The 24,226-nt window shown below is 44.0% G+C and overlaps 1 protein-coding gene and 1 long non-coding RNA gene across 3 annotated transcripts in view; one reads left to right on the top strand and one right to left on the bottom strand.

The window, feature by feature from the left end:
* Positions 1 to 8,562, bottom strand: part of CLMP (CXADR like cell adhesion molecule) — a 44,025-nt gene extending 35,463 nt beyond the window's left edge. Inside the window, exon 1 of the mRNA XM_077306587.1 lies at positions 8,263 to 8,562. Coding sequence (XP_077162702.1) covers positions 8,263 to 8,290 — 28 coding nt within the window. The 5' untranslated portion in view covers positions 8,291 to 8,562. The remainder of the gene's footprint in view (positions 1 to 8,262) is intronic.
* LOC143822007 (uncharacterized) overlaps positions 1 to 23,225 on the top strand; it is a 51,666-nt gene extending 28,441 nt beyond the window's left edge. Inside the window, exons 1-4 of one of the 2 annotated variants that reach the window (XR_013226012.1) lie at positions 8,505 to 8,601; positions 11,512 to 11,749; positions 13,276 to 13,408; positions 22,231 to 23,225. This is a non-coding gene — a long non-coding RNA (uncharacterized LOC143822007). Of the gene's footprint in view, positions 1 to 2,480; positions 2,519 to 8,504; positions 8,602 to 11,511; positions 11,750 to 13,275; positions 13,409 to 22,230 lie in introns of those variants that run through there. The other variant, XR_013226011.1, reaches the window with a different exon arrangement.
* The last annotated feature ends 1,001 nt before the right edge of the window (positions 23,226 to 24,226 follow it).

A 24,226-nucleotide genomic window follows, 5' to 3' on the forward strand; every position in this document is an offset into this window, starting at 1 on the left:
CTGTCTGTGGCAGTGATGTTCTGTATTCTTGGTGCTTGGGGGCAACAGTGGGAGTGTTTGGCGAGTTCTGGCCTGACATGGGGGACCTCCTGAGGGCACCTGCGTTTTGAACACTGTGTCATAGAATGTTGAACTGGATGGCACTTTGGCCTGATTCAACATGGCCTGTCTTAGGTTCTAAAGGTGGTGGTTTTCATGCACAGTGGAGTTGAATTTGGTACCTTTGACTCAGTCCTAACTCCCCCTCTTCTCCATTCTTAACTAATTCTAAAAGAGAGATGCTTACCCCGTCCAACACAAAAGTAATACTATATTATGGATTATAAACCTACATAGCTGCCAGGTGTTCTCAGGGCACCGTCACAGGAAGCAAACATTAAGTAAATTGCTGCTGTGGTATTACATCAGCTCTCTGCTTAAGTAACACCAGCTCTTCTGTGTCAGTCTCCAGTTTATTAACTAAGCTATGGCATTCAAATTTACTGCATTAAGCCTTGACCCATAAGTAGATTCCTATACTCTGGAAGTGTGATAATTTTAAAACGATCAAACTCTTAGCTCGTGTGGTAGGATTCCAAGGGGTGGGGGAAGGCTAGACAAAGGGATGCCAACCTCCAGGTGGGACCTGGGGATCCCCTAAAATCACAGGTCATCTCTATGCTAAAGGGATCAGTTCCCCTGGAGAAAATCACTGTATTAAAGGATTGATTCCATAGCATTATATAACACTAAGGTCCCACCCGCCCACTCCTTACTCCCAAAATCTCCAGGTATTTCCTAACCCAGAGCTGGCAACGCTAGCCAGAAACCATAGGAAGGCTGCCTTGAAGTTATAGGAGTCAACATTTGCCAATGGGTAGCATTGAGCTTGCTTCACTTTGAGTGATCAAGTCATGTTCCAGACTACTATGAACATTTGTTTTAATCTTCCTTGGGCATGCTCTAGGTCAGGGGTAGTCAAACTGCAGCCCTCCAGATGTCCATGGACTATAATTCCCATGAGCCCCTGCCAGCAGTTTGACTACCCCTGCTCTAGGTTGTACACCAAGCATCTGATCTATCCTAAGACCTTTCTATCAGCGACGTGTTGATAAATGGTCCTTTTGTTCAAAGGGGAGGAAAAGCCTGATGCCAGAGAGCCCTGCCCCGCTTCCTCTTGTCCCCAGAATGGTGATGGGAAATGATTGGAAATGGCACTGGAAGTAATTGGAAGTGACAGGCCCTGGGCTCCGAGGCTTTTGCCTGGAGTCTAACTATCCACCCCCCTCAAACTCCCCTGCCTCTAAATTTAAACAATGAAGCCAGAAAGTGAATTGCCTTCAAGGCTGAAACCCTATGAATGTTTGTTTTTAATTTTTAATGGGTGGGGAGCGATGGAGTGGGGAAGAATATGCTTGGGTAGCAGTTTCTGCTGGACATTCAAGGGTCTGTAGTGTAACCAAACTAGGGTTGCCAGCTCTGGGTTGGGAAATACCTGGAAACTTTGGGGGTGGAGCCAAGAGTGGGCACGATTTGGGGTGGGGGAGGACTTCAGTGGAGAATAATGCTATGGAATGTGCCTTCCAAAAGGGCTGTCTTCCTAAATTAAGCTGTTATTCTATGTCCTTTCCTAGCACTCCTTTGCCTCCTTGCTCAGAGATTCCCATGCTATATTATTTTCCTTGCCTTTTAAAAATTTTATCAAGGCGCTTTTGGAAAAAATATTTTCCACAGAGCTAGCTGAACAAAGCGGACGTCCCACATCTCATAAATAAGAGTACACCACGAAAAAAAGGATAGTTCAAAATGAGAATAATAACAGAAAAAAGAACCTATCCTAGGCTATAATAAACAATTTCACAATGAATGTTACTAAACGTGTCTAATCTCTTCTTTTAATCGAACAACCAAAACGGCCTCCAGATTAAAACCGTTTTCAAGTGAGTTTTCAACTTAATGTTTGCTAATGAAGTCCTTCAGTAGGATCAATTCTTCTTGGCAGGATTTAAATAATGTATATGTGGCCTTTGGCTCACAGGTACGAGGCAGTCTAGTCAAAAGACTGTCCCACAACAATAAATAAAGAGACCCCTTTGTATATTTAGTGCACTTCCTAATCAATTTCCCTGGATTTACAGGAGTGGGAAAAGCAAGAAAGTGACAAGAGTAACTTGCTGAAACTTGAAAGGCCTCTGAACATCCTTTTATATGTCACTTGGTTTGGGACCTCTGAAATAGGACTGATAACAATGGCTTCTTATGCTTATTGCCAAGAACCAGCTACTTCATATAGATGTACATGCAAGTGGCTTCCAAAATGGGTACCATTCCCTATGTGGGGATGAATGGAGTATCTTTGCAATTAGACTAGACATTTGTGTTTTGTGGGTGGCTACTTTTTCATCCTCTAAAATGCATACCCATCATACCACCATGAGACTGATAAATACCAAAATAACACTGCATCATCTAATCAACACCTTTTTTTTGATATATCATAGGTAAGAAGAAGAATACATGAGAAAGGCACATGAGAAAGGTAACCAAAACAACTGAAACAACACAAAAGTTAAATATAACTAGCATATTTTTAAAAGGTAGTCCTATGCTGAACATAGAACAGTAGTCCTTTGTTGTTTTTAAATGACCTTTTAGGACTTCTGATGGTGTTATTAAATTATATATGATATTTGGTATATTTGCACTATGTGTATATATAAGAAGGACCTGAAGGTTGTTTAGGCGCTTCAGCCTTAACAAAGGAATTTTATGCTAACTGCTGTCCAGAACCATCGGGATTCCTTTGCCACAAGACTCCCATGTAAAATCTGATCTTATCTGACCTCACTTTGTTTTACAAGACGAAATAAAACTAAAGTCCAGCCATCCACTGGCTCCAAGCATTTACTGCGGGCTGTGAAGCAAACTCTAATTCAGTAGCAGTGAAAGCCACTGGATACAGAAAAAAATGTGATAGAATAAAAGAAGCTTATCTCCCCCCTTTGGAGTTTTTGGCTTCATATATACATGAGGAGATTCGTAGAATAATTAAAAAATCGCCAAGTGCAGTTTTGTAGAATTCTGTACCAAGGTTTCAGCTTCTCTGGACATGCGTCTGTGCATTTGTAATAATCATTCTACCTATCAGAATCAAGAGGCGATATCATCCTATTAACTTCACAAGCTGGTTAGGGAGTTTCAGCTAGGAAGCAGTTAAGAAATATAAGTAGTTGGAATAACTGGAAACTATTATTGTGGATCTGCTTTTTAGCTTGGCCAACAGATCAGATGTGGTTGATCCCTTTAACGACAGGACCCACCCAATAAGACTCTATAAAAGATCAATGGAACTAACGTTTTATCCAAGGCTGCATAGATATGAACTTTTTAACCCTGCATTTTCTGCATTCTGCAGGGGGTTGGACTAGATAACCCTGGTGGTCCCTTCCAACCCTACGATTCTATGTTTCTATAATTCTAACCTAGGAACCTCGAGGAAATCAATCCATCATGCTTCCAAAAGGGCCACTTAAGCTGTCTGCCAAATCCAATTTGAAGACGGAATGTAATTTTCCACCTTTGTAAACATGGTTTGCAGCCCATTCCTAAAATCATTTCCGAAAAAGTAGGTCCCTCTGAGTTTACTGCAACTTACCTTAACATTCAGATCCTCTATGGAGTGCAAAAGTTGGGGTGGGCAGCAGAGGCAATTTAAACTTTACTTGCATTGTATCTTTCAACTTGGCCATCCTGGCAGCAAAACTGGTGTGGTTTCTTTTGCTGTGGGCTTGGTGGAACTGCCTTTAGTCGTGCCGTGTGAGAGCGGGAAAGAGGACTGCTTTTTATTTCTCTCTAGATGATTTCCTCTCCTCTGTATCAGGATTGTGCAAGGGCACTGAGGCTGCTGCCAGGGTCTCAGGAACAAGGTTGCTGAAGTGCCCTGCTATTCCTTATTAATCCTCTTAATGATTGCATTGCTCAGCCCCACATCACTAAATCCCCACTGATCACATAAGGTGCTGAGCATCTGAGCCCAATGATTATTCTGAACACTTTGGCACTGACTGAAGAGCCATCTTAAGTCTGCTCTTAAAGAAATAGCCACTCTGACCAAAGTCTAAAAGAATATTTACCTGTCAACGATGACTAGGCCCATTGAGATCTCTATGTCTTGGTCAGTTACTCTCAACATTCCACAATTAAAGATGCATCTGCCCATTAATCTTCAATTTTGACATATTTATGATAACCTGCTATCCTAAGCCTGTTATTCCTATTTGGTCCTTAAATCTGTTCATCATCTTCATTATGCTGTATGTTTATTCATTGCTCACCGTCTACTTATATAGTCGTGTTGGGCTGAAGCAGCAGAACAGCATTTGAGTCCTGTGGCACCATTAAGATCAACCATGTTTTATTCAAGGTGTGAGCTTTCTTATATTCTTATAGAAGGTAAAAGGTATCTGACAAAGCGTGCATGCACATGAAAGCTTATGCCTTGAAGAAAACTTGGTTCCTCTAACTTTATGCAAATATGGGTGCATCTTTGGGGAATGGAAACCCTACATAAAACTTTTTTTTCACTCTAAAGCATATAAAGTGCACCTTTGAGCTACAGCAACCCTATAGGTAACAATTTGGGCTACAGAAACCCTAAAGACAGTTCTCATGTAACCTGTGAAAGACCTAGAAGTACTGTCACTGTGAGAAATTGTTACCAGTGCCACTTCTCTCAGAGCTCTCTCAGCCCCCACCTGCCTCACAGAGTGTCCATTGTGGGGAGAGGAAGCCGCTTTGACTGCACTTTACACCTACACAAAACAACACTCTTTCAGCACTTGTCGCCTTTCCTGTCAACAAACTCCCTTTCAATTTACCAGATATTGATAGTAGAGTTTTGCATTGCTGGGGTGATTGGACAGTATGTACTACTATGGATCCCAGAAGTCAGAAGGATGGGATATCTGAAAGATTGCCTCTTCCTGGTGACTTGGTGGTTAACCCCAGAGAGACATGCCTCTGCTTGCCAGTCCACCAAAGACCTTGTGGCCCTTTCTTGCATGCCCAGGGAAATTCTTGCCACTTTGGGGTCGGGAGGTGGATTCCCTCCAGGCCAGACTAGCCAGGAACTCTTGTTTTCTTGGAGGAGGCATCATCTGGGCATGGAACTGGGGTCAAAGTGCACGGGCAGGTAGTTGTGAATTTCCTGCATTGTGCAGAGGGTTGGACTAGGTGACCCCTGGACGTCCCTTCCATGATTGTGCAACATCACATAGATGCCTCTTCTGGTCTGTTCCCTGTAAAGGAGACTGAATGTTTAGAACTGTCCCAAGGAATGGAAACATATATTGGAAACTGGCATATGGATCAGCTGGTAAGGTGTCCGTCTACACTGGCCCCCAAGTTGCTTCTGGGCTTGAAAATGCTGCCCTGCTTCGGGACAACATGCCTGAAGGACAGGGAGCATCTCCTCCCATATGACCCTACCTCCCAGCCTCTCTGGCCACCATCAGAGGCACCACTTCGGGTGATCCCACCATCTGAGGTTAGATAGGTGGCAATCCGGGGAACTTAGATCTCCCTCCCTGGGAAGAGTCATCTGTCTCCCTCTAGCGTTGCCTTCCTCCAGCAAGTAAATACTTTTTTGTCTGGGTTTGTTTACATTGCCTCCCTAACTTATCCACCCTCCTTTCTCAGGTGGGTGTTTTTGTAAGTTTATGGGTTTCTGTTTCCTTTCATTGTTTTAAGTATCATTTATATTGCTGCGTTTTCAATGTTATAATGTTTTAGATATTTTGATGTTTGCAGCCTTGGGAAGCTGAAATTAGGTGAGTAGGTAGCATAGAAGTGTTTTGAATAAATCAGATTCAAATGAGTAGCCGTGTTGGTCTGAAATAGCACAATAAAATCAGAGTCCAGGGGCGCCTTTCAAACCTACAAAGATTTATTCAAGGTGTGAGCTTTCGAGTGCAAGCACTCTTCGTCAGAGGACTCGAAAGCTCACGCCTTGAATAAATCTTTGTTGGTCTTCAAGGTGCTACTGGATTCTGATTTTATTGAATAAATCAATTAGGGATCATGATCTCCAGTGTCATTGCTGTTCCTTCCTCCTAGCTGCTAACCCGGTGGCTACTCCAGTCCAATCTGGTTCATGGTTTGAGTGCCAGGGATGGCAGCCCCCAGGTAGAAGCTGGAGATCCCCTACAATTATAGTTCTTCTCCAGACTAAAGAGATCCGTTCCCCTGGAGAAATTGGGGGCTTTGGAGGGTGGACTCCATAGTATTATGCTCCATGTAGGTTCCTCCCCGCCCCAAATCCCGCCCACTCCCGGCTCCTCCCACAGAGTCTCCAGGTGTTTCTCAACCCAAAACTGGCAATCCTAGGTCTGACTTTTGGAAACCTCAGTTCCCACTCTGCTGCCTCCCATTGTTCCTTGCGCTTCCAATCTCCTCCTTATCCCCCAAGGCAGCTTTCTAATCTGCTCTCTCCTCCTCTTTCTTTCCTAAGAGGGCCAGGCGGCTTTGTCATTGTGTCTGCTTCCAGGCCTCCCAGGATGGTCAGGAGGGATCAAGACGTGACAATCTTTGCATGGCCCATATGCAGGATTTTTTTTTCACAGAGCTGCCTTGCTTGTCAGTCTGATGTGAAAGTGGGAACTGAGGGAGAAGCTCACTTTCCATATTGCCAAGTCCCTGGAGAGGTGGTGAAAAGAGATTTCATCTAACATCGCAGGGTGGGGGATTTTGCCTTCCTTTCTTAACCCTTTCCTCCACTGTTGATGGCTTTTTTACCTCCTCCATGGGACGTACTGGTGCTAGTGGACATGGTTTGTTCTGTAAAGATAGCCCAGGACACCGTGGTTTTGTTTACTGCCATCCATGGTGAACAGTTAACCAGTTTTTTGTATGCTATATGTAGCTGTCAGTGAGAAACACATATTGCAATAAGTATTTTAAGCATCGTGCCTTAATACTTTCCACTTCATGGTTGTCCATGGCGTGTCCCATCTTTCTATCTGTGCTTTGTGGCTTCTTGTTGGGCTGCTTTACCCCTTGGGCTGCTGTCTAGCTCAGCTCTCTCAGCCTCACTGGTTTCCATTCACAAGGGATTGTCAAAATGGCAAGGAGTCTGGAAGCATCTTAAAGCTTTTGTGAGCTAGAGCTGAGGAGAACCCCAGGTCTGCCTGACAAAGTCACATGTAACTCATAAGCGTTTGGATCGCAGCAAATTTATCAAGGCTTCCCGCTCCATAAGCCTTTCTCTGTTGATTTCAAGGCGAGATTTTTTGCTGCATGTTTGTCCTCTATTCTGTCGAAATCAGGGGGGGGGGGTCTTAAACCACTGAACTTTGGCTGGGATGTGCTTCAGTTGTGCACCTCAGATGCATTGTGTGTATCTAAAACGGAAAGTGTAGGTGAGACAACAACAAAGTATAGCTCTGCTACTCTGGAACCCATGATTAATTGTAGCTCCCATTTTTTAAAAATTCAACTGCAAACTTTGTGTGTAAAACAGCCATCATTCCCCTTTATTGTGTCTCTCTGCTCCTTCATTGTCTTCCATTCTCTTCTCTTCTTTGAATACCCAGACGTTTATCTCCCCCCCCCCCGCTCCTTTCCCCCTTTCTCTTTTTTGTTCTATTTCTATCTGGCCCCTTCCACCACCACCCCCTTACTCTCTTGCGCACCTCCCTCCTCCTTGTACTTTAACACATCTGTTTCTAATTTGGGCCATCTACGGTGTCAATTGGAAACAATGGATTCTTTAAAAATAACAGAAATAAATTCCAGGAGAAAACTGTACCATGCCACACACGTATACACAACAAATGTACATTAAGTCAATGGGCCACTATCCTGTAACAATGAGCTTTGTTCACATTTGTCCGAGAAAGGCAAATTAGTCTAAGCTTTTGTGTTCTAAAATAATTGTCTCCATCAGCCTGTAAGCAAAATACTGTATTCCAAAATTGTACTGAACTCTTTAGTAGCTTATTGGATAAAAATTATTTGTACCTTTAGAAGAAGGGAACCTCACACGTTAAGTAGGGTTATATCTAATCGGGGGGGGGAGGGGGGGAGAAGAAGGTTAAACTTTGGTTTGCTTGTGTTAACTATGGAAATAACATAAAACAAAGCGGAGGCTCTCCGTGCACAATAGACTTTGATACCCACAATTTTAAAAAAGTAACTTTACCCTAGAGCCCCTCCTTTGCTGATTACTGCTAAGTTAGTAAGTTCGGTTTTGTTAGTAAATTAATGTATAAAAACCTTCCAGCTTACCTAGAATCAAGATAGAAAGTGCAGACATTCCGTCTCTGAGACAGAGAGAGACTTTTCTTCCCCTTGATTTTTTTTTCCCTTTCCACTCGGGAATGGCGAGCAGACCTGCTCAAAATTCAAAGTAACGCCTCTGGAATGTGCTCCGTGTAATTGCATCCATGTGCCAGAAAAATAACCAACTTTGCTCTTTCTTCCCTGCTGCTATTCATCCCCCGTCCAGTTTCCATGCAGATCGGAGAGGAGCTGTTTCTCTCTGTCCACCGATTCGGAGACTGTCAGCATCTGGGAGAGGGAAGGCAGAGGCAGTGCCGCTGAGAGCCGCATCTATGGCTGCACAAAGTAATTTTGCATGTCTGGAAAGAAAAGGAGAAAAAGGGGGTGGGGGGGGGGAGAAACACACACTGTACGATTTCAGCCACATGGCTGACTCCCAGAACTGCCCCTCCCTGCCATCAACTCGGATTAGCAGCCAAGAATGATCATGTGGTTGAGTTGTTGCTTACTCTTGGTAATACAGCAGCCTTACCTTCTAAGGAAAACCGAGCCGCTTTTGCCGGGGTCAGAATGGGAAATGATATTTAGTCTGCAGCTGAAGAATAGATAGGTTCTCTGTGAATGAAAGCTTGCCCTTGACAAATCATTACAAGAATGTCAGGAGAGCCCTGCTGGGTCAGACTAGTGGTCCATAGAATCATAGAGTTGGAAGGAATCTCCGAGGTCATCTAGTCCGACCCCCTGCAGAATGCAGGAAGCTCACAACTAGTCACACATTGTGTCTCAGACAGTGGCCAGCCAGTTTCTCTGGACAGCCAGCAACAGGGCATAGAGAAGAAGAAGAGCTGTGTTTTTATATCCTGCTTTTCACTACCGAAGGAGTCTCAAAGAGGCTTACAAACACTTTTCTCTTATTCCCGCAGCAGACACCCAGTGAGGTCGGTAGGGCTCAGTGAGAGAACTGATCTGTGAGAACAGCTGTAAGAGAGCTGTGACTAGCTCAAGGTTACCCAGTTGCCTGCATGTGGAGGAGTGGGGAATCAAAGCCAGCCCACTGATATTTAACCACTACACCACACTGTCTCTCTCCTGGTGTTGCCTCCTGGCTCTGGGACTCAGGGGTTTCATGCCTCTGAATGTGGAGGTTCCCCTCAGCCACCATGGCCCGTAGCCACTGAAACTCATCCTCCATGAATCTAATCCCCTTTTAAAGCTGTTTCTTCCTGTGACCACCAGTCCATCCTTTGTCAGCAAATCCCACATTTTCATCCCTCTCAATGTAAAGTAGGATTTCCTTTTGAGTGTGTCTCGGTATACGCCAAAGGGAATTGTCTCCCATTGGGCCAGTTGGGACACAGAAGAAGCTTACTTGAAAAATACAAGCAAGTTCCTAACCTTACTATGCTAAATACACATCTCCGATGCCCCCTGTAGAATAGTCTTCATATCCTTTTGAATCTTGCACACTGCAGATCTTGCTTATTCCAACAGAAGTGGCACCCACCTAAGAACTCCAGAAAACCTGGACTTGATCGGACCACTTTAGTGTGTCTGATTGCAGAAGAAGTTAACCGTATGTGGCTCCATCAAAACTGTTGTACCTTCAAGAATGTCCAGCCTGGCAAAACCCGATTCCAGGCATAGATCAACTAGATCCCAGGGAAGTGCTCTAGTATAATGGCCCATACATTATTTAGGGGAGAGACTGACCCCCTCATAGTCTTGGATTTGCCTCGTGCTCAGAGAAGGAGGCTCTCAAGATGTACAGAACCTGGCATAGAATACCAGCCTCTCTGCCCTGATTGTACCTCTTTAAGTGAGAGCAGGCACTATCATTTAACCTAACCTGTCTTGAGCTTCCCTCTCCTCCTGTCTCAAGCTCTCAGGGCTGAGTCAGGCTGTAGTCCTGCTCCCATAGGTATAAATCATAACAGCAAACCCTCTCTGATTTCACAAGTACAACTGCTCCTTTAGATTGGCTTTTTGGGGGCAGTGTTGTGAAATGCACTAATAATATGTCACTCTTGGCAGATTTTAAGCAACATCTTGTTCCCACAGTTTGGTAAAGTTGAAATTTGGTGCAAACTTTCCCCCGGCTCTTTCAGATTAATGAGAGATTTACCTTTGATCTGAGTTGTTAAATGACGACGTTGGCAGAATTAGTTTAACCTGATATGACCTCCTTCCTAACATAGCTTTGAATCTTGATTTTATGTATTCTTTTAAAGAAGGCACATTATCCATTTATCGTATGGCAGAGTTCCACACAGGAAGTATATAATAATAATATGTAGCCGAGTAGGTATAATAATGTAAAATATGTAGCCAAGCAAGTACAGTGGTTGTGAAGACAGATTTGGGCAACCCCCCCCCCCCATACTAGTCCTACATTTTCAATACTTGCAGTTGCAACTGGGGAAGAGTACAAAGAGCTCCATCACATCTCTCTGGAAAGCAAGATGCTCACATTCCTGTGAAAGATGAAAAAGAGTTTGGCAGGCTGCACCAGAATTGCTTTCAGGACCTGATATTTTGCCCTACTTAAACAACAGGTCTACGCAACTACCAATGCCTGTTGGCCATCTTCCACGCTTTACATGGCAAGTCAAATCCTGTGGGCCTCTCGTTGGTGTTTATCAGGTTATAGGTGTTGAGTGGAACTGATTGCACCCATGTTTGCAACGGTTCATTCCCGAGATAAAAATGTTGTGATTGCAGGATTTGTGCAGCTCTAATTTCCAGGTGTTGGAATTTTGTCTGGATAGTCAGCCATGTCTTCATGGATGGGCAGCTCTCTGTTTTCAGTGATCTTTCTGTATTCACGAGGAAGGCACAAAAGTGTAACAAGGAGCAGGCCATGGCAAGCCATGTCTTGCCTCGGAAGCCCATCAGGTCTCCGTGAATCGACTGCGACTTAACAGACTTTTCCACCCCCAGTGCAACTCAAGCTGTTATGTAACAAACTTTTAATTTGGTTTTACTGTATTTTATCTGTTCCTTTAATGTTTATTGTTATAGCCAGTTGTTTTATATTATCCACCTTGGGTCCTGAGATGCTCAGGAGAAGAAATAAAAACAATGTTTTTTGTCATTCTTAAAGGCCAGGACCTGAGTTAAGCAATCAGTTAAAAGCACAGGGATGAACCTGTACTTGTCATGGAATTAAATCTGTATGTTTTTCTAAAGTATCTCTTAACAAACTTCTGATTGTATGTCTGCAACATCTGTAATGAGATGCTCTGTTTTCTACACCAGATGAAAGGACTTATGACCAGCTGCCACAGAAATTAATGATGCAATTGGAAAGACATTTGGTGTTGTTCCCAGGGGTTAATAAGATTGAGAACAGCATCATCTGGATGATATATGATTGGTATTTTATGATAAGCATTGCTAGTTGCTTAGGCTGTGTGCAGTTTGGCTCCCAAGAAGTACAGCGAGCATGCACGATGCTGAAGCTATGAAGACTGGTACTCACGGCGGTTCAAAGAAGGTAATGTAATCAGAAAGACACACGATATGTAATAGCCATTCTAATCAAGAGAAGAGCTGCTTTTTATATCCCACGTTTTACTACCCAAAGGAGTCTCAAACTAGTTTACAAACCCTTTTTCTTTCCACTCTCTACAACAGATACCCTTTGAAGGAGGTGGGAGAGCTCTGAGAGAACTGTGACTAGCCCAGGGTCACCCAGCAGGCTGCATGTGGAGAAGTGGGGAATCAAACCCAGGTCTCCAAATTAGAGGCCCACCGCTCTTAACCGCTCCCCCATGCTGGCTCTAACACAAAATCTCCTACGAAATCCAATCTCGATGTCCCCCTGCTTCAAGTTATTGAAATAACATTCACAGATTAGGATACAACCCTTGATGGAAATATTTTTTTTAAGGATTACAATTTTAAACAGTAAGTAAGTAAGAGCCAGATGAGCCAGCATTCCAAGGCCCCACAGGTGAAAACAAGATCTCATCCTGTGAGCAAGGTTTCAGAGTGGGCCTGGCTCCCTCCCCAGTGTCAGTCAGTCAACAAAGGAAGTTTAGTAGTGTTCATAAACCTGTAAAAAGGCACAATTATTTCCTGGGGTGAGCTTGTTAACGTCTCATAGAATTCCTACAAGCCCTAGAACAGCCCTTTCCAACATTTTTACCACTGGGAAAATCCTGAAACATTCTTCAAGCTTCAAGAAACCCCAGAATTAGTGTGATTGGGCAGAGTATAGTTAGGAAGCAGAGCTGTATACGCCCACCTGGGGCCCCTCCTCTTCCCACCTTTTCCAGGTTTTTCAGTGACCATTTTGGGGCGGTCATAGATAGTCATATCACCCAATAAATGTTGTAAAAATATACGAATAGGGAAACCCTTCCAGGGCCATCAAGAAACCTCAGGGTTTCATGAAATGGTTGAGAAACCCTGACCTAGCGACTTCACTGAGCTACTTGTCCTCACAATGGCAGTGTGGGACACACAGGCACATAGCTCAATAATTCAAGTGTAGCTCCCAGGAAGCAAACCAGAGGTCCTTTTACAAAGCTGAAGTTGTATTTGAGCCACGGTTGCATCTATTTAATGCAGAGGAGAGAGACAGGTGCAATACTTCCGAGTATTCTGGACAATGCGGTTTTTTGTATGTAAAAACTCACTGAAGCACGAATTTTTGAAACCCGTGCGAAAATGCCTTTGGGCTGCCTCCTCTGCCAGCTCCATATTCTACGAGGGAGAGGGAAGGGAAGGAGAAACAAAGGTTGTGGAAGAATTATTTAAGAGAAGCCCAAAAGTTCACGTTTTATACTCACAATAATCTACATGAAATGTTTTAAAATATATGTTTTTAGACTTCAGGGGTTCAGTCACAGATCTTTTATAAGCTAAAATCATGATGAGGAAACCAGTCCCTCTGCCAGGATACACCAGATTGGTGAAAGTCAAGGTGAAGCGGTGCATGTCTTTGCATGTGTGTTTATGTAATTCACCCCTCATGCTGGTCTTGTTTTTAAGCGAGAGAAATCCTTGCCTTTCCAGAGCTACCAAACCATCACTTTCCATAATCAATAAACAGAAACTACTGACACAAAGAATTGTTGGAAAAGGCCACATCTGGTGTGCAAAGAAGAAGGCCCTGCAGGGAGCAGCGAGAAGACAATAGGATAGTGAGGTCAGCACTTTCTCCTGTTAAGTGTCATTCCTTGTCTGTCTCCAGATTGCTACTCTTTGGGCAATTTCCCCCTTCTTCTTGGAAGCTCCACTGTTCAGTCTTACCCTCTCTGAGCTAGAGATGAATGTTAGGTGGGACACTGTGTTGATCTGAAGTAGCAGAGAAAAGTTTGACCAGCAAAGTTTTATTCACAGTATAAGCTTTCATATGCAAGTACATTTGAAGAAACTTTGTTGCTATTGACCGTGCCACTACTCAAACTTTGTTCTGCTAGAGATGTAATTAGGAACTTATCGCTGTCTCTCCTTTTTCCTATCAAGTATGTTAGTTCCTAAATAAATTTTATTTTCTCTTTAATCAGGTTGTGCACTGTTTCTGTGTTAATTACTCTGCCAATAGGAATAAAAATTATATTTGTGCCATCAAGGATTTTCATAGGCCAGCTCTTCACCAAATCATTTATTGTTATTTTAGCCTAGTAGCTAAGAGAGTGAGCTTTAGTCATGAACTCACAGTTGGTAGCCATGGGCAAGCTGCTGCCCCCCGTCTTTAGTATTATAGGCACAGAGATGTAAGGATGTAATTATTGTACATCATTGTATGGATGACTGAGAAAGTATATGTTCAGGTGCCGTGTCTCAGGGGTAGAGCATCCGCTTGACATGCAAAAGGTCCCAGGTTCAATCCCCAGCATCTCCTGTTAAAGGGACCAAGTAGTAGGTGCTGTGAAAGACCTCTGACCCCTCTGTGGCTCTGATGCCAGTCTGAATAGACCAGGGGCGGCCAAACTGTGGTTCTCCAATTCATGGACCACAATTCCCATGAGCCTCTGCCAATTGGCCATGCTGTAGTCTAGAGAGCCACAGTTTGGCCACCCCTGAAATAGACAATACTGACCTCAATGACCCAGTATAAGGCAGCTTCGTGTGTTCCTCTCTCAAATGCTGCAGTCCTATATAAATTCTGCTGTTGCTTGTTAGTCCTGTTTGGAGACATACAGTTGACAAGGTGGCCCCGTTTTCCTTCAAAAGCAGCCTTGAATAAACTGGGTTTGTTTCCATTTATAACTAAATGTAAAAAGGCTCGGCTTTGAGATACACACACTTCATAATTGACGCTTGAATCCCTCTGCTAAATTTCTCACCTCATCAAGTTCACGGGGTCTCTGTGGGTATCAGTTAACCGTATTATCTATGAGATTGCTTGTTCTCCCTGGAGAAGCTGCCGGAAGGCTCAAGTCATAGGAATGGTTGATTCAAGGCATCCCTGCCCACGTTCTTCCTCTTTTGTGCCACGAATAAGAATTCGGATCCTTACAGAACTTCTGCTTTCGGTTGGGTGAATAAGACGCTGGTTCCTAAGCTGTGCAACGAGGACATGGCTGATTTTTTTTTTCCAGGGCAGGACACAAATCAATAGAGAAAAGTGCATTTCGTCCCTTCCCCCCCTCTCCCGGATCCAAGAAGCACTGAGCTTGTCACTCCACATTATGACTCTGGCAGCCGATGTCCCAAGCCATGCTCTGAACACTACCCAAAATGCTTCATCATTTTAATAGAAGCAAGGCATCGGGGAAGAAAAGAGAGAAGCGTCGTTACCCTGCACTTATTCCCCAGCGTTCTATGAAAACTACTGAGCCCAGAAAAACATAAAAGAGAACGAAGAGGAAAGGAAATGTCTTGCAAATGCCCACGCTTTTCTGTGCGTTTCTTTATTGTCGGTCCCTTATTTCCCTGCAAATCTCCATTAGCTTGCGCTATATAGAGCCCAAGGCAAATGCCGGATGAAAATTAGCAGTATGTTAAGGAATACGAATATGCTGGGAGATACAAGGTCTGATTGGAATGGATGCAGTCCCAAGGAATACCTTCCCTTTTAGATAGCTTCTTCAGCCCAGAGCTTTTAGCTGTTACGGGACTAAGGACTAAAATGGACGGCCAAAGACAAAAGGGAAAAACCAGACTGGAATAGGTTTTTCTCAAAAGTCGGCGTTCAGATCACATGTTTTTACAGTGTGACTTTTGCAAAGAACATGCTACATTTGGTATCATCTTATGCATATATCTTTTCTATTGTAGACCAGCCACTTATACTTCTTGTTGAATAGTTGGGCTGTTCCCAAGTTGGGTCAGTCTGGATTGTGGTACTTCAAGTTCCCAATCCCACTTGATCTCCCATGGCTACAAAGGTGTACTTTGAACTGCTCTGGACATGAAATAGAAAGCAATGAAAAGCACAACTGAAGTAGGGTGTCTAGAATTGCCTTTTGCAGGGCTCCTCTGCACTGAAATCTAGTTTCTCCCACAACTTGGAGGGAAAATCCGTCTTGTTTAGAGTGATTCAATACATTGTTTGCTTGAGTGAACAGGTGTGTAGCCCTATTTTCACAAAATAATACCAAGGCTGGAACAAGTTTAGGTCCATCAAGTGCTTGGAACAGGTGCTGTCGAGGTTACTTTCTACTTTTATCGATCCCAGGTTCTGGCGGCAAAAATCTCAGGGCAAAAATCAGATGGCATGAATGCAAACTTGACCCCCTGCCTTATGAGCCTAAGACCCTCATCTCTGGCCAGGCACTTTTTAAGCCTCATGCGCCGAAAAGGTTCTGAGCAACAAGATGGATCTCACCGGTAGATGCCCTTTGTGCCCACAAATGAACTCATCAGTCACAGACTGTTCTGAATGTCTTTCCGGTTCTGAACTTGCAGTTCAGAAACATTTCAAGCTACCAAAGGAACATGCAGAATTCAGAACTTACAAGCAACTATAGATCCGTGGCCCCATGCAGGTAGCTTAGCATATCCAACGGAGTGCGAATGCTTTGGTTAGCAAGCATGATTTTTGTTTTAAGCTTACAAGGATTTTTGTCCCCGAGTCCTGAGTCGAAACAAAGTGGTTTGGGCTTTTTTTTTTTTTTAACTTCCTCACAAAATGGTAAGGAAAACATCCTATTCATAGATTCCTGCTTGCGAACTGGAATTACCTCTGGCTGGGCGTCGAAGTCGCTCAGAAATAGCCAGCGAAGGATAGATGGCTCTGAATCCCAAGCTGGTGTGGGCTTCTTCGTACTTTTCATTTATTCAAGCTCAGCTGGGGGAAAAAAGCCATTTTTATGTGGGAACAGTCAGGCTACATTACTTCCACATCCCTGATGCTCGTGTACGACTCTCTAATGGCGCCACCCGTTTGTGAGCGGTTTGGGGTATTTCATGCTTTCGCTCGTCACAAGTATGGCATCTTGTGTGACCCTTAAAAGGGAGAGGAGAAACTTAAAACACTGAGATGATAGCTGAAAGAGACAAGAAGATGGTTTGTGCTCAGTTTGAGTTTAAAACATCGTTGATTGATGATTAGCTTGTTTGATTCTAGCAGTTGGCCCGGGGGGTGGTTTTGTTAATGATTTCTAACAAATTGATTTTTCGGCAAGCGTTTTGGGGAGGAAAAATACGTGATCGCCATTTCATGACTTTCTGGTGGCTTACATTCGCCTTCCCTTCCTCTCCCCGAGGGTCAGACACTACTGAACGGATAACATCATCATCAACATCTCCCCCATCCTCTACCCCAGGGGCAGTCAACCCGTGGTCCTCCAGATGTCCATGGACTACAATTCCCATAAGCCCCTGCCAGCAAATGCTGGCAGGGGCTCATGGGAATTGTAGTCCATGGACATCTGGAGGACTACAGGTTGACAACCCCGTCCTCTACCCCATGCAGCCAGCTGGGTGACCTTGGGCCTGACACACTTTTGTTAGAGCTGTTCTCACAGAGCTCTCTCAGCCCCACCTTCTTCACAGGGCGTCTATTGTGGGGTGAGGGGGAAAAAGGCAATTGTAAGCTGCTTTGAGATTCCTTCGGGCAGTGAAAAGCAGAGTATAAAAACCAGATGTTCTTCATCAGCCAAAAGATACCAGGCCCCCAATATAACAGAGTTAGGTGCACTTGAGCTCATTTAGGCAAATCTACATCTCTGTATGTGGCCCTGGTGTATTTTGATTAACAAGCATCAAAATATTTTTTGCGATATCCCTTATTTCTTACAGGATTTCTAGGAGCTGTGGAAAGCATGCAAGGGTAGATGTTACAATAGCAGGAGCTAAGCAGATTCAGAAAAAGACTTTTGGCAGCTTGACCTTTAAATATGTTTTAATATAGTTCAAATTTTCCCTATTTAGAAATCCATTCTGGTCCTTCCTTAGATCGCCAGTGAGCATAGTCCTCTCTCTCTCTCTCTTTCCCTCTCTCCTTTAATGCAGCCAGCTTGAAGAATATGTCCTGTCCTATCTGTCTGTTTCAAATTGTTCCATCCAAAGTTATGCCTTTGAGGTGTGGCAAGACGTGAAAGTTACAAGATCTGTTCTTTCTCACCTTATTAAAATGTCAACCTGGCTGTTGATGTGATGGTAGTGTCCCCTTCAAGGCCCAGAGACATTTTGCGTGATTTGCTTTCCAGAGCTTAAACCTTTTCTGACAGTCCCAATTGCTCAAATGGTCGATTTAAACGCAAGTTTCCTAGCAGACTGCGACAAATGGGTGGGACCAGGCCCATTAAAATATCAATAGAGGGCACTTTTAAGGTTCCATTTACACTCCTGCCATAAGAAATTCACATTTCTGTTTAGTAGAAGATTCAGATTCTAAAGATGTGCCAGTCTGAAAAACTGGGGCTCTGAAAAGCGGGTGTTACAATCCATCCCAGAACTTTGTGGAACTTCTTAATTAGCTCTTTCTCACTTGATCTTGAATTTTAAAACTCATTTTCTGTTATTTTTTCTATCTTGTACCATTGTCAAAAGTTTTTCATTGATTCAGTGAGTAGCTTCTTGTGTTATTTCTTTTATTTAAGCTTTTTGGGAGGGGTTAAGCCACCCCCCTCCCCCCCAAAAAACCCCTTGTACGTGGCCTTGGCTTTAATATAGATCTGGCTCAGCAATCTAGCCATCCACCAGCAGCCTTCGTCCCCCTTGCCTCTTTCCACAAGGAAGACTCCAATCAGGGTAATTCAGGGTTAGTCTGCGCTGATACAGTAAGTCACAGAGTAACCCCGGGGGAAATCAACTCCCTGTCTGATAAAATTAACATTAGCAGCCTAATTCCATCTCTTTGCAGAATGATTGATGAAATGAAGCGCTCTGGTGTTTTAAAAGGTTGCGCTTGGCCTTCAGCTAATTGTAGCTATGAAAAGCACGAAAAGCCCCAGAGAGTGATAGAGGATTGGGGCGGTGGAGGTGGGGTGGGGGTGGGTTAGGGAATTCCTTTAAATGTCTGCAGCCACTAGGTCTTTTGCGGGGGGGGGGGGGGGGGGGAAGGAGAAGAAACATATTAGCTTCTTGGCAGCTAATGAAACACAACAACACAACACATCGGCTAATGAAAGGTCTTTGATGTTTTGAAAAGAACTTGGGAGTGTGTGTGTGGGAGAGAAAATTTTGTGAGTATGGTTGGGCTGAAAGTAAGGTGACCAGATTTTAACATTGGTAAAGCGGAACATTGGTAAAGCAGGGGGGGGGGTCTTGATTAAAAATTTGGTCTATATGGAGCAACAAAAAGTTTCATAGAACGCATAGAATGCAACAATAGTATATATATATATATATATATATATATATTGTTGTTGTTATGTGCGAAGTCGTGTCTGACCCATCGCGACCCCATGGACAATGATCCTCCAGGCCTTCCTGTCCTCTACCATTCCCCGGAGTCCATTTAAGTTTGCATCGGCTGCTTCAGTGACTCCAGCCAGCCACCTCATTCTCTGTCGTCCCCTTCTTCTTTTGCCCTCGATATATATAAATTTCAACATAAGTACAACTTGCCAGGTACCCCCAGATGTCCCTCCAAAAGTGGGACAATCTGGTCACCTTAGCTGAAAGGCAAAACAAACCTTTCTTTAGAACTAGAGGGCACTTGTTGAAATTAATAGGCAAGAGAGTTTTAAAAGAATGAAAGAAAATTTCCCCTCGTGTAACAGATAACTCTGGAGTCTGTCTTCCAAGAGATGTGGAAGATTAGCCTCCTGCTAATAGTCTGCAAAAAGAAAGAAAGAATACATACAATTCCCTTAGCTTCCTATGAAGCTGCCTCATTTAGAGTCAGTCTATAGATCCATTATTGTCTAGTACAGCCTTACTCAACATTTTTACTGCTGAGAAACCCCTGAAACAGTCTTCAGGCTTCAACAAACCCCAGAAGTGATGCAGTTGTGCAGAACATGGTTGGGCTGCATAGCTGTGGAAACGCCCACCTGGGGCCCCTCCGCTTCCCACCCCCTCCAGGCCCATCATTGGCCATTTTGGGAGTGGGAGCAGGTCAACATGACCATATATGGTCCTATCACCTGATAAATGTTCAATAAATTAAATATATATATATAAATGAATTACCCCCACCCATTTCGGCAACTCTTTCAAAGCTGTAAAGAATCCCCAGGGCTTCATGAAACCCTGGTTGTCTAGTATGACTCATAGTGTATCTCCAAAGGTAGTGCTTGGGTGTAAAAAGCAAGCAATTTAGGGGTCAACAGAATAAGAGCCATTAAATCCTCTTCAAGTATCTGGATCAGCCTCAGGAGTCCCTAATCTTCTTTTCCCTGTGGTAGGCATGCCAACTTCCAGGTAATCTGGAATTACAACTGGTCTTCCCTGGAGAAAATGGCTGATTTGGAGGGTGGATTTTACAGTGTTATTCTTTGCAGAGATCCCTTCCCTCTCCAAACCTCACCCTCTTCTGGCTTCACCCCCAAATATCAAAGAATTTTCCATCCCAGAGCTGGCAATTCTACCCTGCAGACACATTTACTTACTTGGTTATTTCATTAATAACCAGCAGTACAGTAAAACTGAATTGCAAAATTACAGAATAATGCACTAAGAACAGTTTAATGCGTACAATAAAACAGTTTAATGCACCCAACAAAAATGCAATAAAGATGGATTGCAAAAGTAGAGAACAAGGCAGCTAGAAATGAAATAATATATATCATACGGCAATGGAAACTGCCTAAAGATTCACAGATATTAACTGCAGCTTTGCTGAAGAATTTCTTTTAACGCTTTCAAGAGAATGAAAAAGTGTCCTGACCTTGTCAGGGAGGCCATTTTAGCAGCTTAGAGCTGTGATGGAAAACACTCTGGTGACTGGGTATTACAACAAAATGGCTACCGTGAAGAAGAAGAAGAGCTGGGGTTTTGTACCCCACTTTTCACTACCCAGAGGAGTCTCAAAGTGACTTATGATTGCCTTCCCTTCGTCTCCCCTCAACAGATGCCCTGTGAGGTAGGTGTGGCTAAGAGAGCTCTGGGAGAAATATGATTAGCCCAAGGTGACCCAGCTGGCTGCCTGTCAGAATCAGAACCACACAGAGCTGGAAGGGACCATCAAGGGCCATCCGGTCCAGGCCCCAACTCCTCGGGGACTTAAAAATCACACACTCCTGACAGGTGCTCCTCCAATCTCCTCCTAAAAACTTCCAACAAAATTGACTCCACTACCCTCCGAGGAAGCACATCCCATCTATGAACAGCCCTCACCATCAGGAAACGCTTTCTAATATTTAAATGCAACCTCCTTTCTGTAATTTGAACCCATGGCTCCTAGTCCTTGTCTCTAAAGCTGCAGGAAACAAGTTGGCTTCCTCTTCAACAAGTCTGCCTATTACGTAGTTCAACACCGTTTATGACGTCTGGGAGCTTCATTTCTGTAGGCTGAACAAGCACATGTGTACCCAATCAGTTGTGCATTGGATTGGTGATTATTTTCCTGTCTCTTTATTATGTGTCTGTCTTTCCCATGCATATCACTTAATCTCATATCAGTCCCCTACTGAGGTTACAGGTAGGGATAGCTACTGCACAAATTGGTTTCTCAGGAACAAATGAAGTAGCCTGGGAGGTATTCAGAATGGTGAGCTATGCTACAAAAAGAGGTGAGTTTGGACTTCAGAAATGCTTTGCAGGTTCCTCTGTAGTCTCTTCATTACCTTTTCCTCCAGTAAGCGTGCAAAGGAAACTTTCAAGCATTTCTCTCCCTCTCCCTCTCCCCACCCCCACCAGTTTAAGCTTACAAAGGAATGGAAGGTGGAGAAAGCTTGAATGAATTTTTGAACAAGAAATACCCCAAGGCATGTAAGAAATGTGTGGATGATTATTCTTCCTAGCATTCTCCATTCTAATTCTCCTTTGGTGTAGGTTCCCTATCCATAGCAGTGCATATATTATATCGAGCAGAGTCCTAGTTACAGCCAGTTAGAATTCTGTAAAAGGTGAAAATTAGAATCAAAAGACACTAACTTCATGCCAGATTGGTCTAAGGCAGGGGTAGTCAAACTGCGGCCCTCCAGATGTCTGTGGACTACAATTCCCAAGAGCCCTTGCCAGCGAATGCTGGCAGGGGCTCATGGGAATTGTAGTCCACAGACATCTGGAAGGCTGCAGTTTGACTGCGGCCCTCCAGCTGTCCATGGACTACAATTCCCACGGGCCCCTGCCAGTGTTCACTGGCAGGGGCTCATGGGAATTGTAGTCCATGGACAGCTGGAGGGCCGCAGTTTGACTACCCCTGTGCAAAGAATAAAGAGTGTGTATATTAAGAGAACTGATAAAAGCATTCCCAAAACTGAGAATGGCATCACGAGAAAGCACACAATGAATGTTTTTACTTCAGAGTTACCTCTACGGAGTTACCTCAAAAATGTTCAATCCCTGCTTTTACTGAACCTTTCACTTCTACATTGAATAAACTATTTTGTTTATTTGGAATATAAAAACTTTTTGGGTTCTGCGTAAGTTGTATAACTGAAAGGGGGCTCCCAATCCTTCCCTCAGGTTCCTGGGCTGAGCAAAATATCTTCCTGCGACCGGGTGGGACAGCCAGAATTCTTCAGGAAAGAAGAAAACAGACTACCAGGGTGGCTCAGTCACAAAAGAGAATGAAGAACTGATGGAAAATCTTGCCTCTGAGGGAAGGAAGTGAACATGCCCCATCATCGCATAGCAAGCTGTTGCTGCACTGACCCTGTGTCCTTAATCTGAAGTTGCTTATTTTGTGGGCTTGGTAGGGCAAAATGGTTCCCTCCCACCTCATTTTCCTGAGCCAAAATAGCCTGGGGGTGCCATTTGCCCTGCTGTGAGGTTCTGCATGTAGTGTTTAGCCTTGTGCATTGTTCCTGATTAAGCCAAGACAGTAGGCAGAGAAAACCTTAAAAGTGTTTTCAGGAAGTGGAAAATGAAGCACTGCTCAAGGCTCAGGTGGCCTCAGAGCTTGAGTGTCTGCTCTGAACAGACGTGCAGCATCTTCATGTGACTTATGTGTACACGAAATGTCTATCAGCTACGCTTCTCTGGCTCCCGATACACTGACGAGTTACTCCTTGGTATTCAACCCCCAGTGGCTGGCCATGGAAGTTAAACTGTTACGTTTTGGGAAGATGTACTACCCCACGTCTGTCGGAAAGATCATCTGGTTTCGTCTTGGCCTTGTTTTGGGGAAGGAGGCCTTTGCGATTCCCCATCTTTCCAGTTGTTTAACAAATCTCTCTGGAAAGGAGAGAGCGTCTGGCCTTGTTTCCCCCGATTGCTCAAGAGGAAGAGAAATTGCTGCCATTGCTTCTTAGGAGAGCCATCCGTTGGAATAACCAAACAACAGCCTGACAGTTTTGGAGTCTAAAAATATAAAGTTTCACAATTTGGATCTGCAAGAAAGAAAGGCAGACAGTTCTGGTGGGTCGTTCTGAGGGGCTTGGAGGATAAAGCACCATTGTCCTTCATCGTGGAAAAGATTCATGTGTGGGCTAGCAATCGTTAGGGGGCCATAAGTAGGAGATGCATTTACACATCCAGACTGGCACATGTCTGATGCAATAATAAACAGACTCTTTTGCAGCCCATTTAAATCTTTTCTTCCGAAGACATTCTGAGGCCTTGTCAGAGCTGATATATCTATAACAGGAACATAACTTAATACATTCCGCCCAATAGAAGAAGAAGAAGAATTGGCCTTTATATCCCACTTTTCACTACCCAAAAGAGCTGACAATCGCCTTCCCTTTCCTCTCCCCACAAGAGACACCCTGTGAGGTGGGTGGGGCTGAGAGAGCTCTTGAGAGAACTTCTCTGTGAGAACATCTCTAACAGAACTGTGACTAGCCAGAACTGTGACTAGCCTAAGGTCACCCAGCTGGCTGCATGAGAAGGAGGAGGAGTGGGGAATCAAACCCGGCACTCCAGAGGCAGCCACTCTTAACCGCTATACCACACTGCCTTTTACAACATCTATGTTAAACCCTTGTTTGAGATAACCCAAAGCGATTAATCTGTTTTTCTTCCCTTGGCTGATGCCTGCAACCGTGGACCACTGGCCCAGCAGACATAATTAACAGCGGCTCTCAGGTCCTGCAAACTAGTTCCGCCAATACTAAAGACACTTTTTGGGAAATAAAACCTATTTCAGGGAATGAAACACCCACAAAAAACCACTAACAATTTGGGTTTTGTGTGGGTGGGGGCAGTGTGATTGGTCCTCTTGTATAAATAGCATATCATGACTTCTCATTCCGGAGGACAGTTTTTACACAGTTTAACATATAGTGCCTCATTTAGACCAACTCTGAGATACCATGGGGATAATTTGTGCATGGTGTAGTGGTTAAGAGGAGCAGCTTTTAATCTGGTGAGCTGGGTTTGATTCCCAGCTCCTCCACATGCAGCCAGCTAGGTGACCTTGGGCTCGTCACAGCCCTGATAGTGCTGTTCTCACACAGCTGTCAGAGCTCGCTCAGCCCCACCTACCTAATAGATTGTCTGTTGTGGGGAGAGGAAGGGA

The sequence above is a fragment of the Paroedura picta genome, chromosome 12 (genome assembly GCF_049243985.1).
Source record: "Paroedura picta isolate Pp20150507F chromosome 12, Ppicta_v3.0, whole genome shotgun sequence".
Lineage (NCBI taxonomy): Eukaryota > Metazoa > Chordata > Lepidosauria > Squamata > Gekkonidae > Paroedura > Paroedura picta.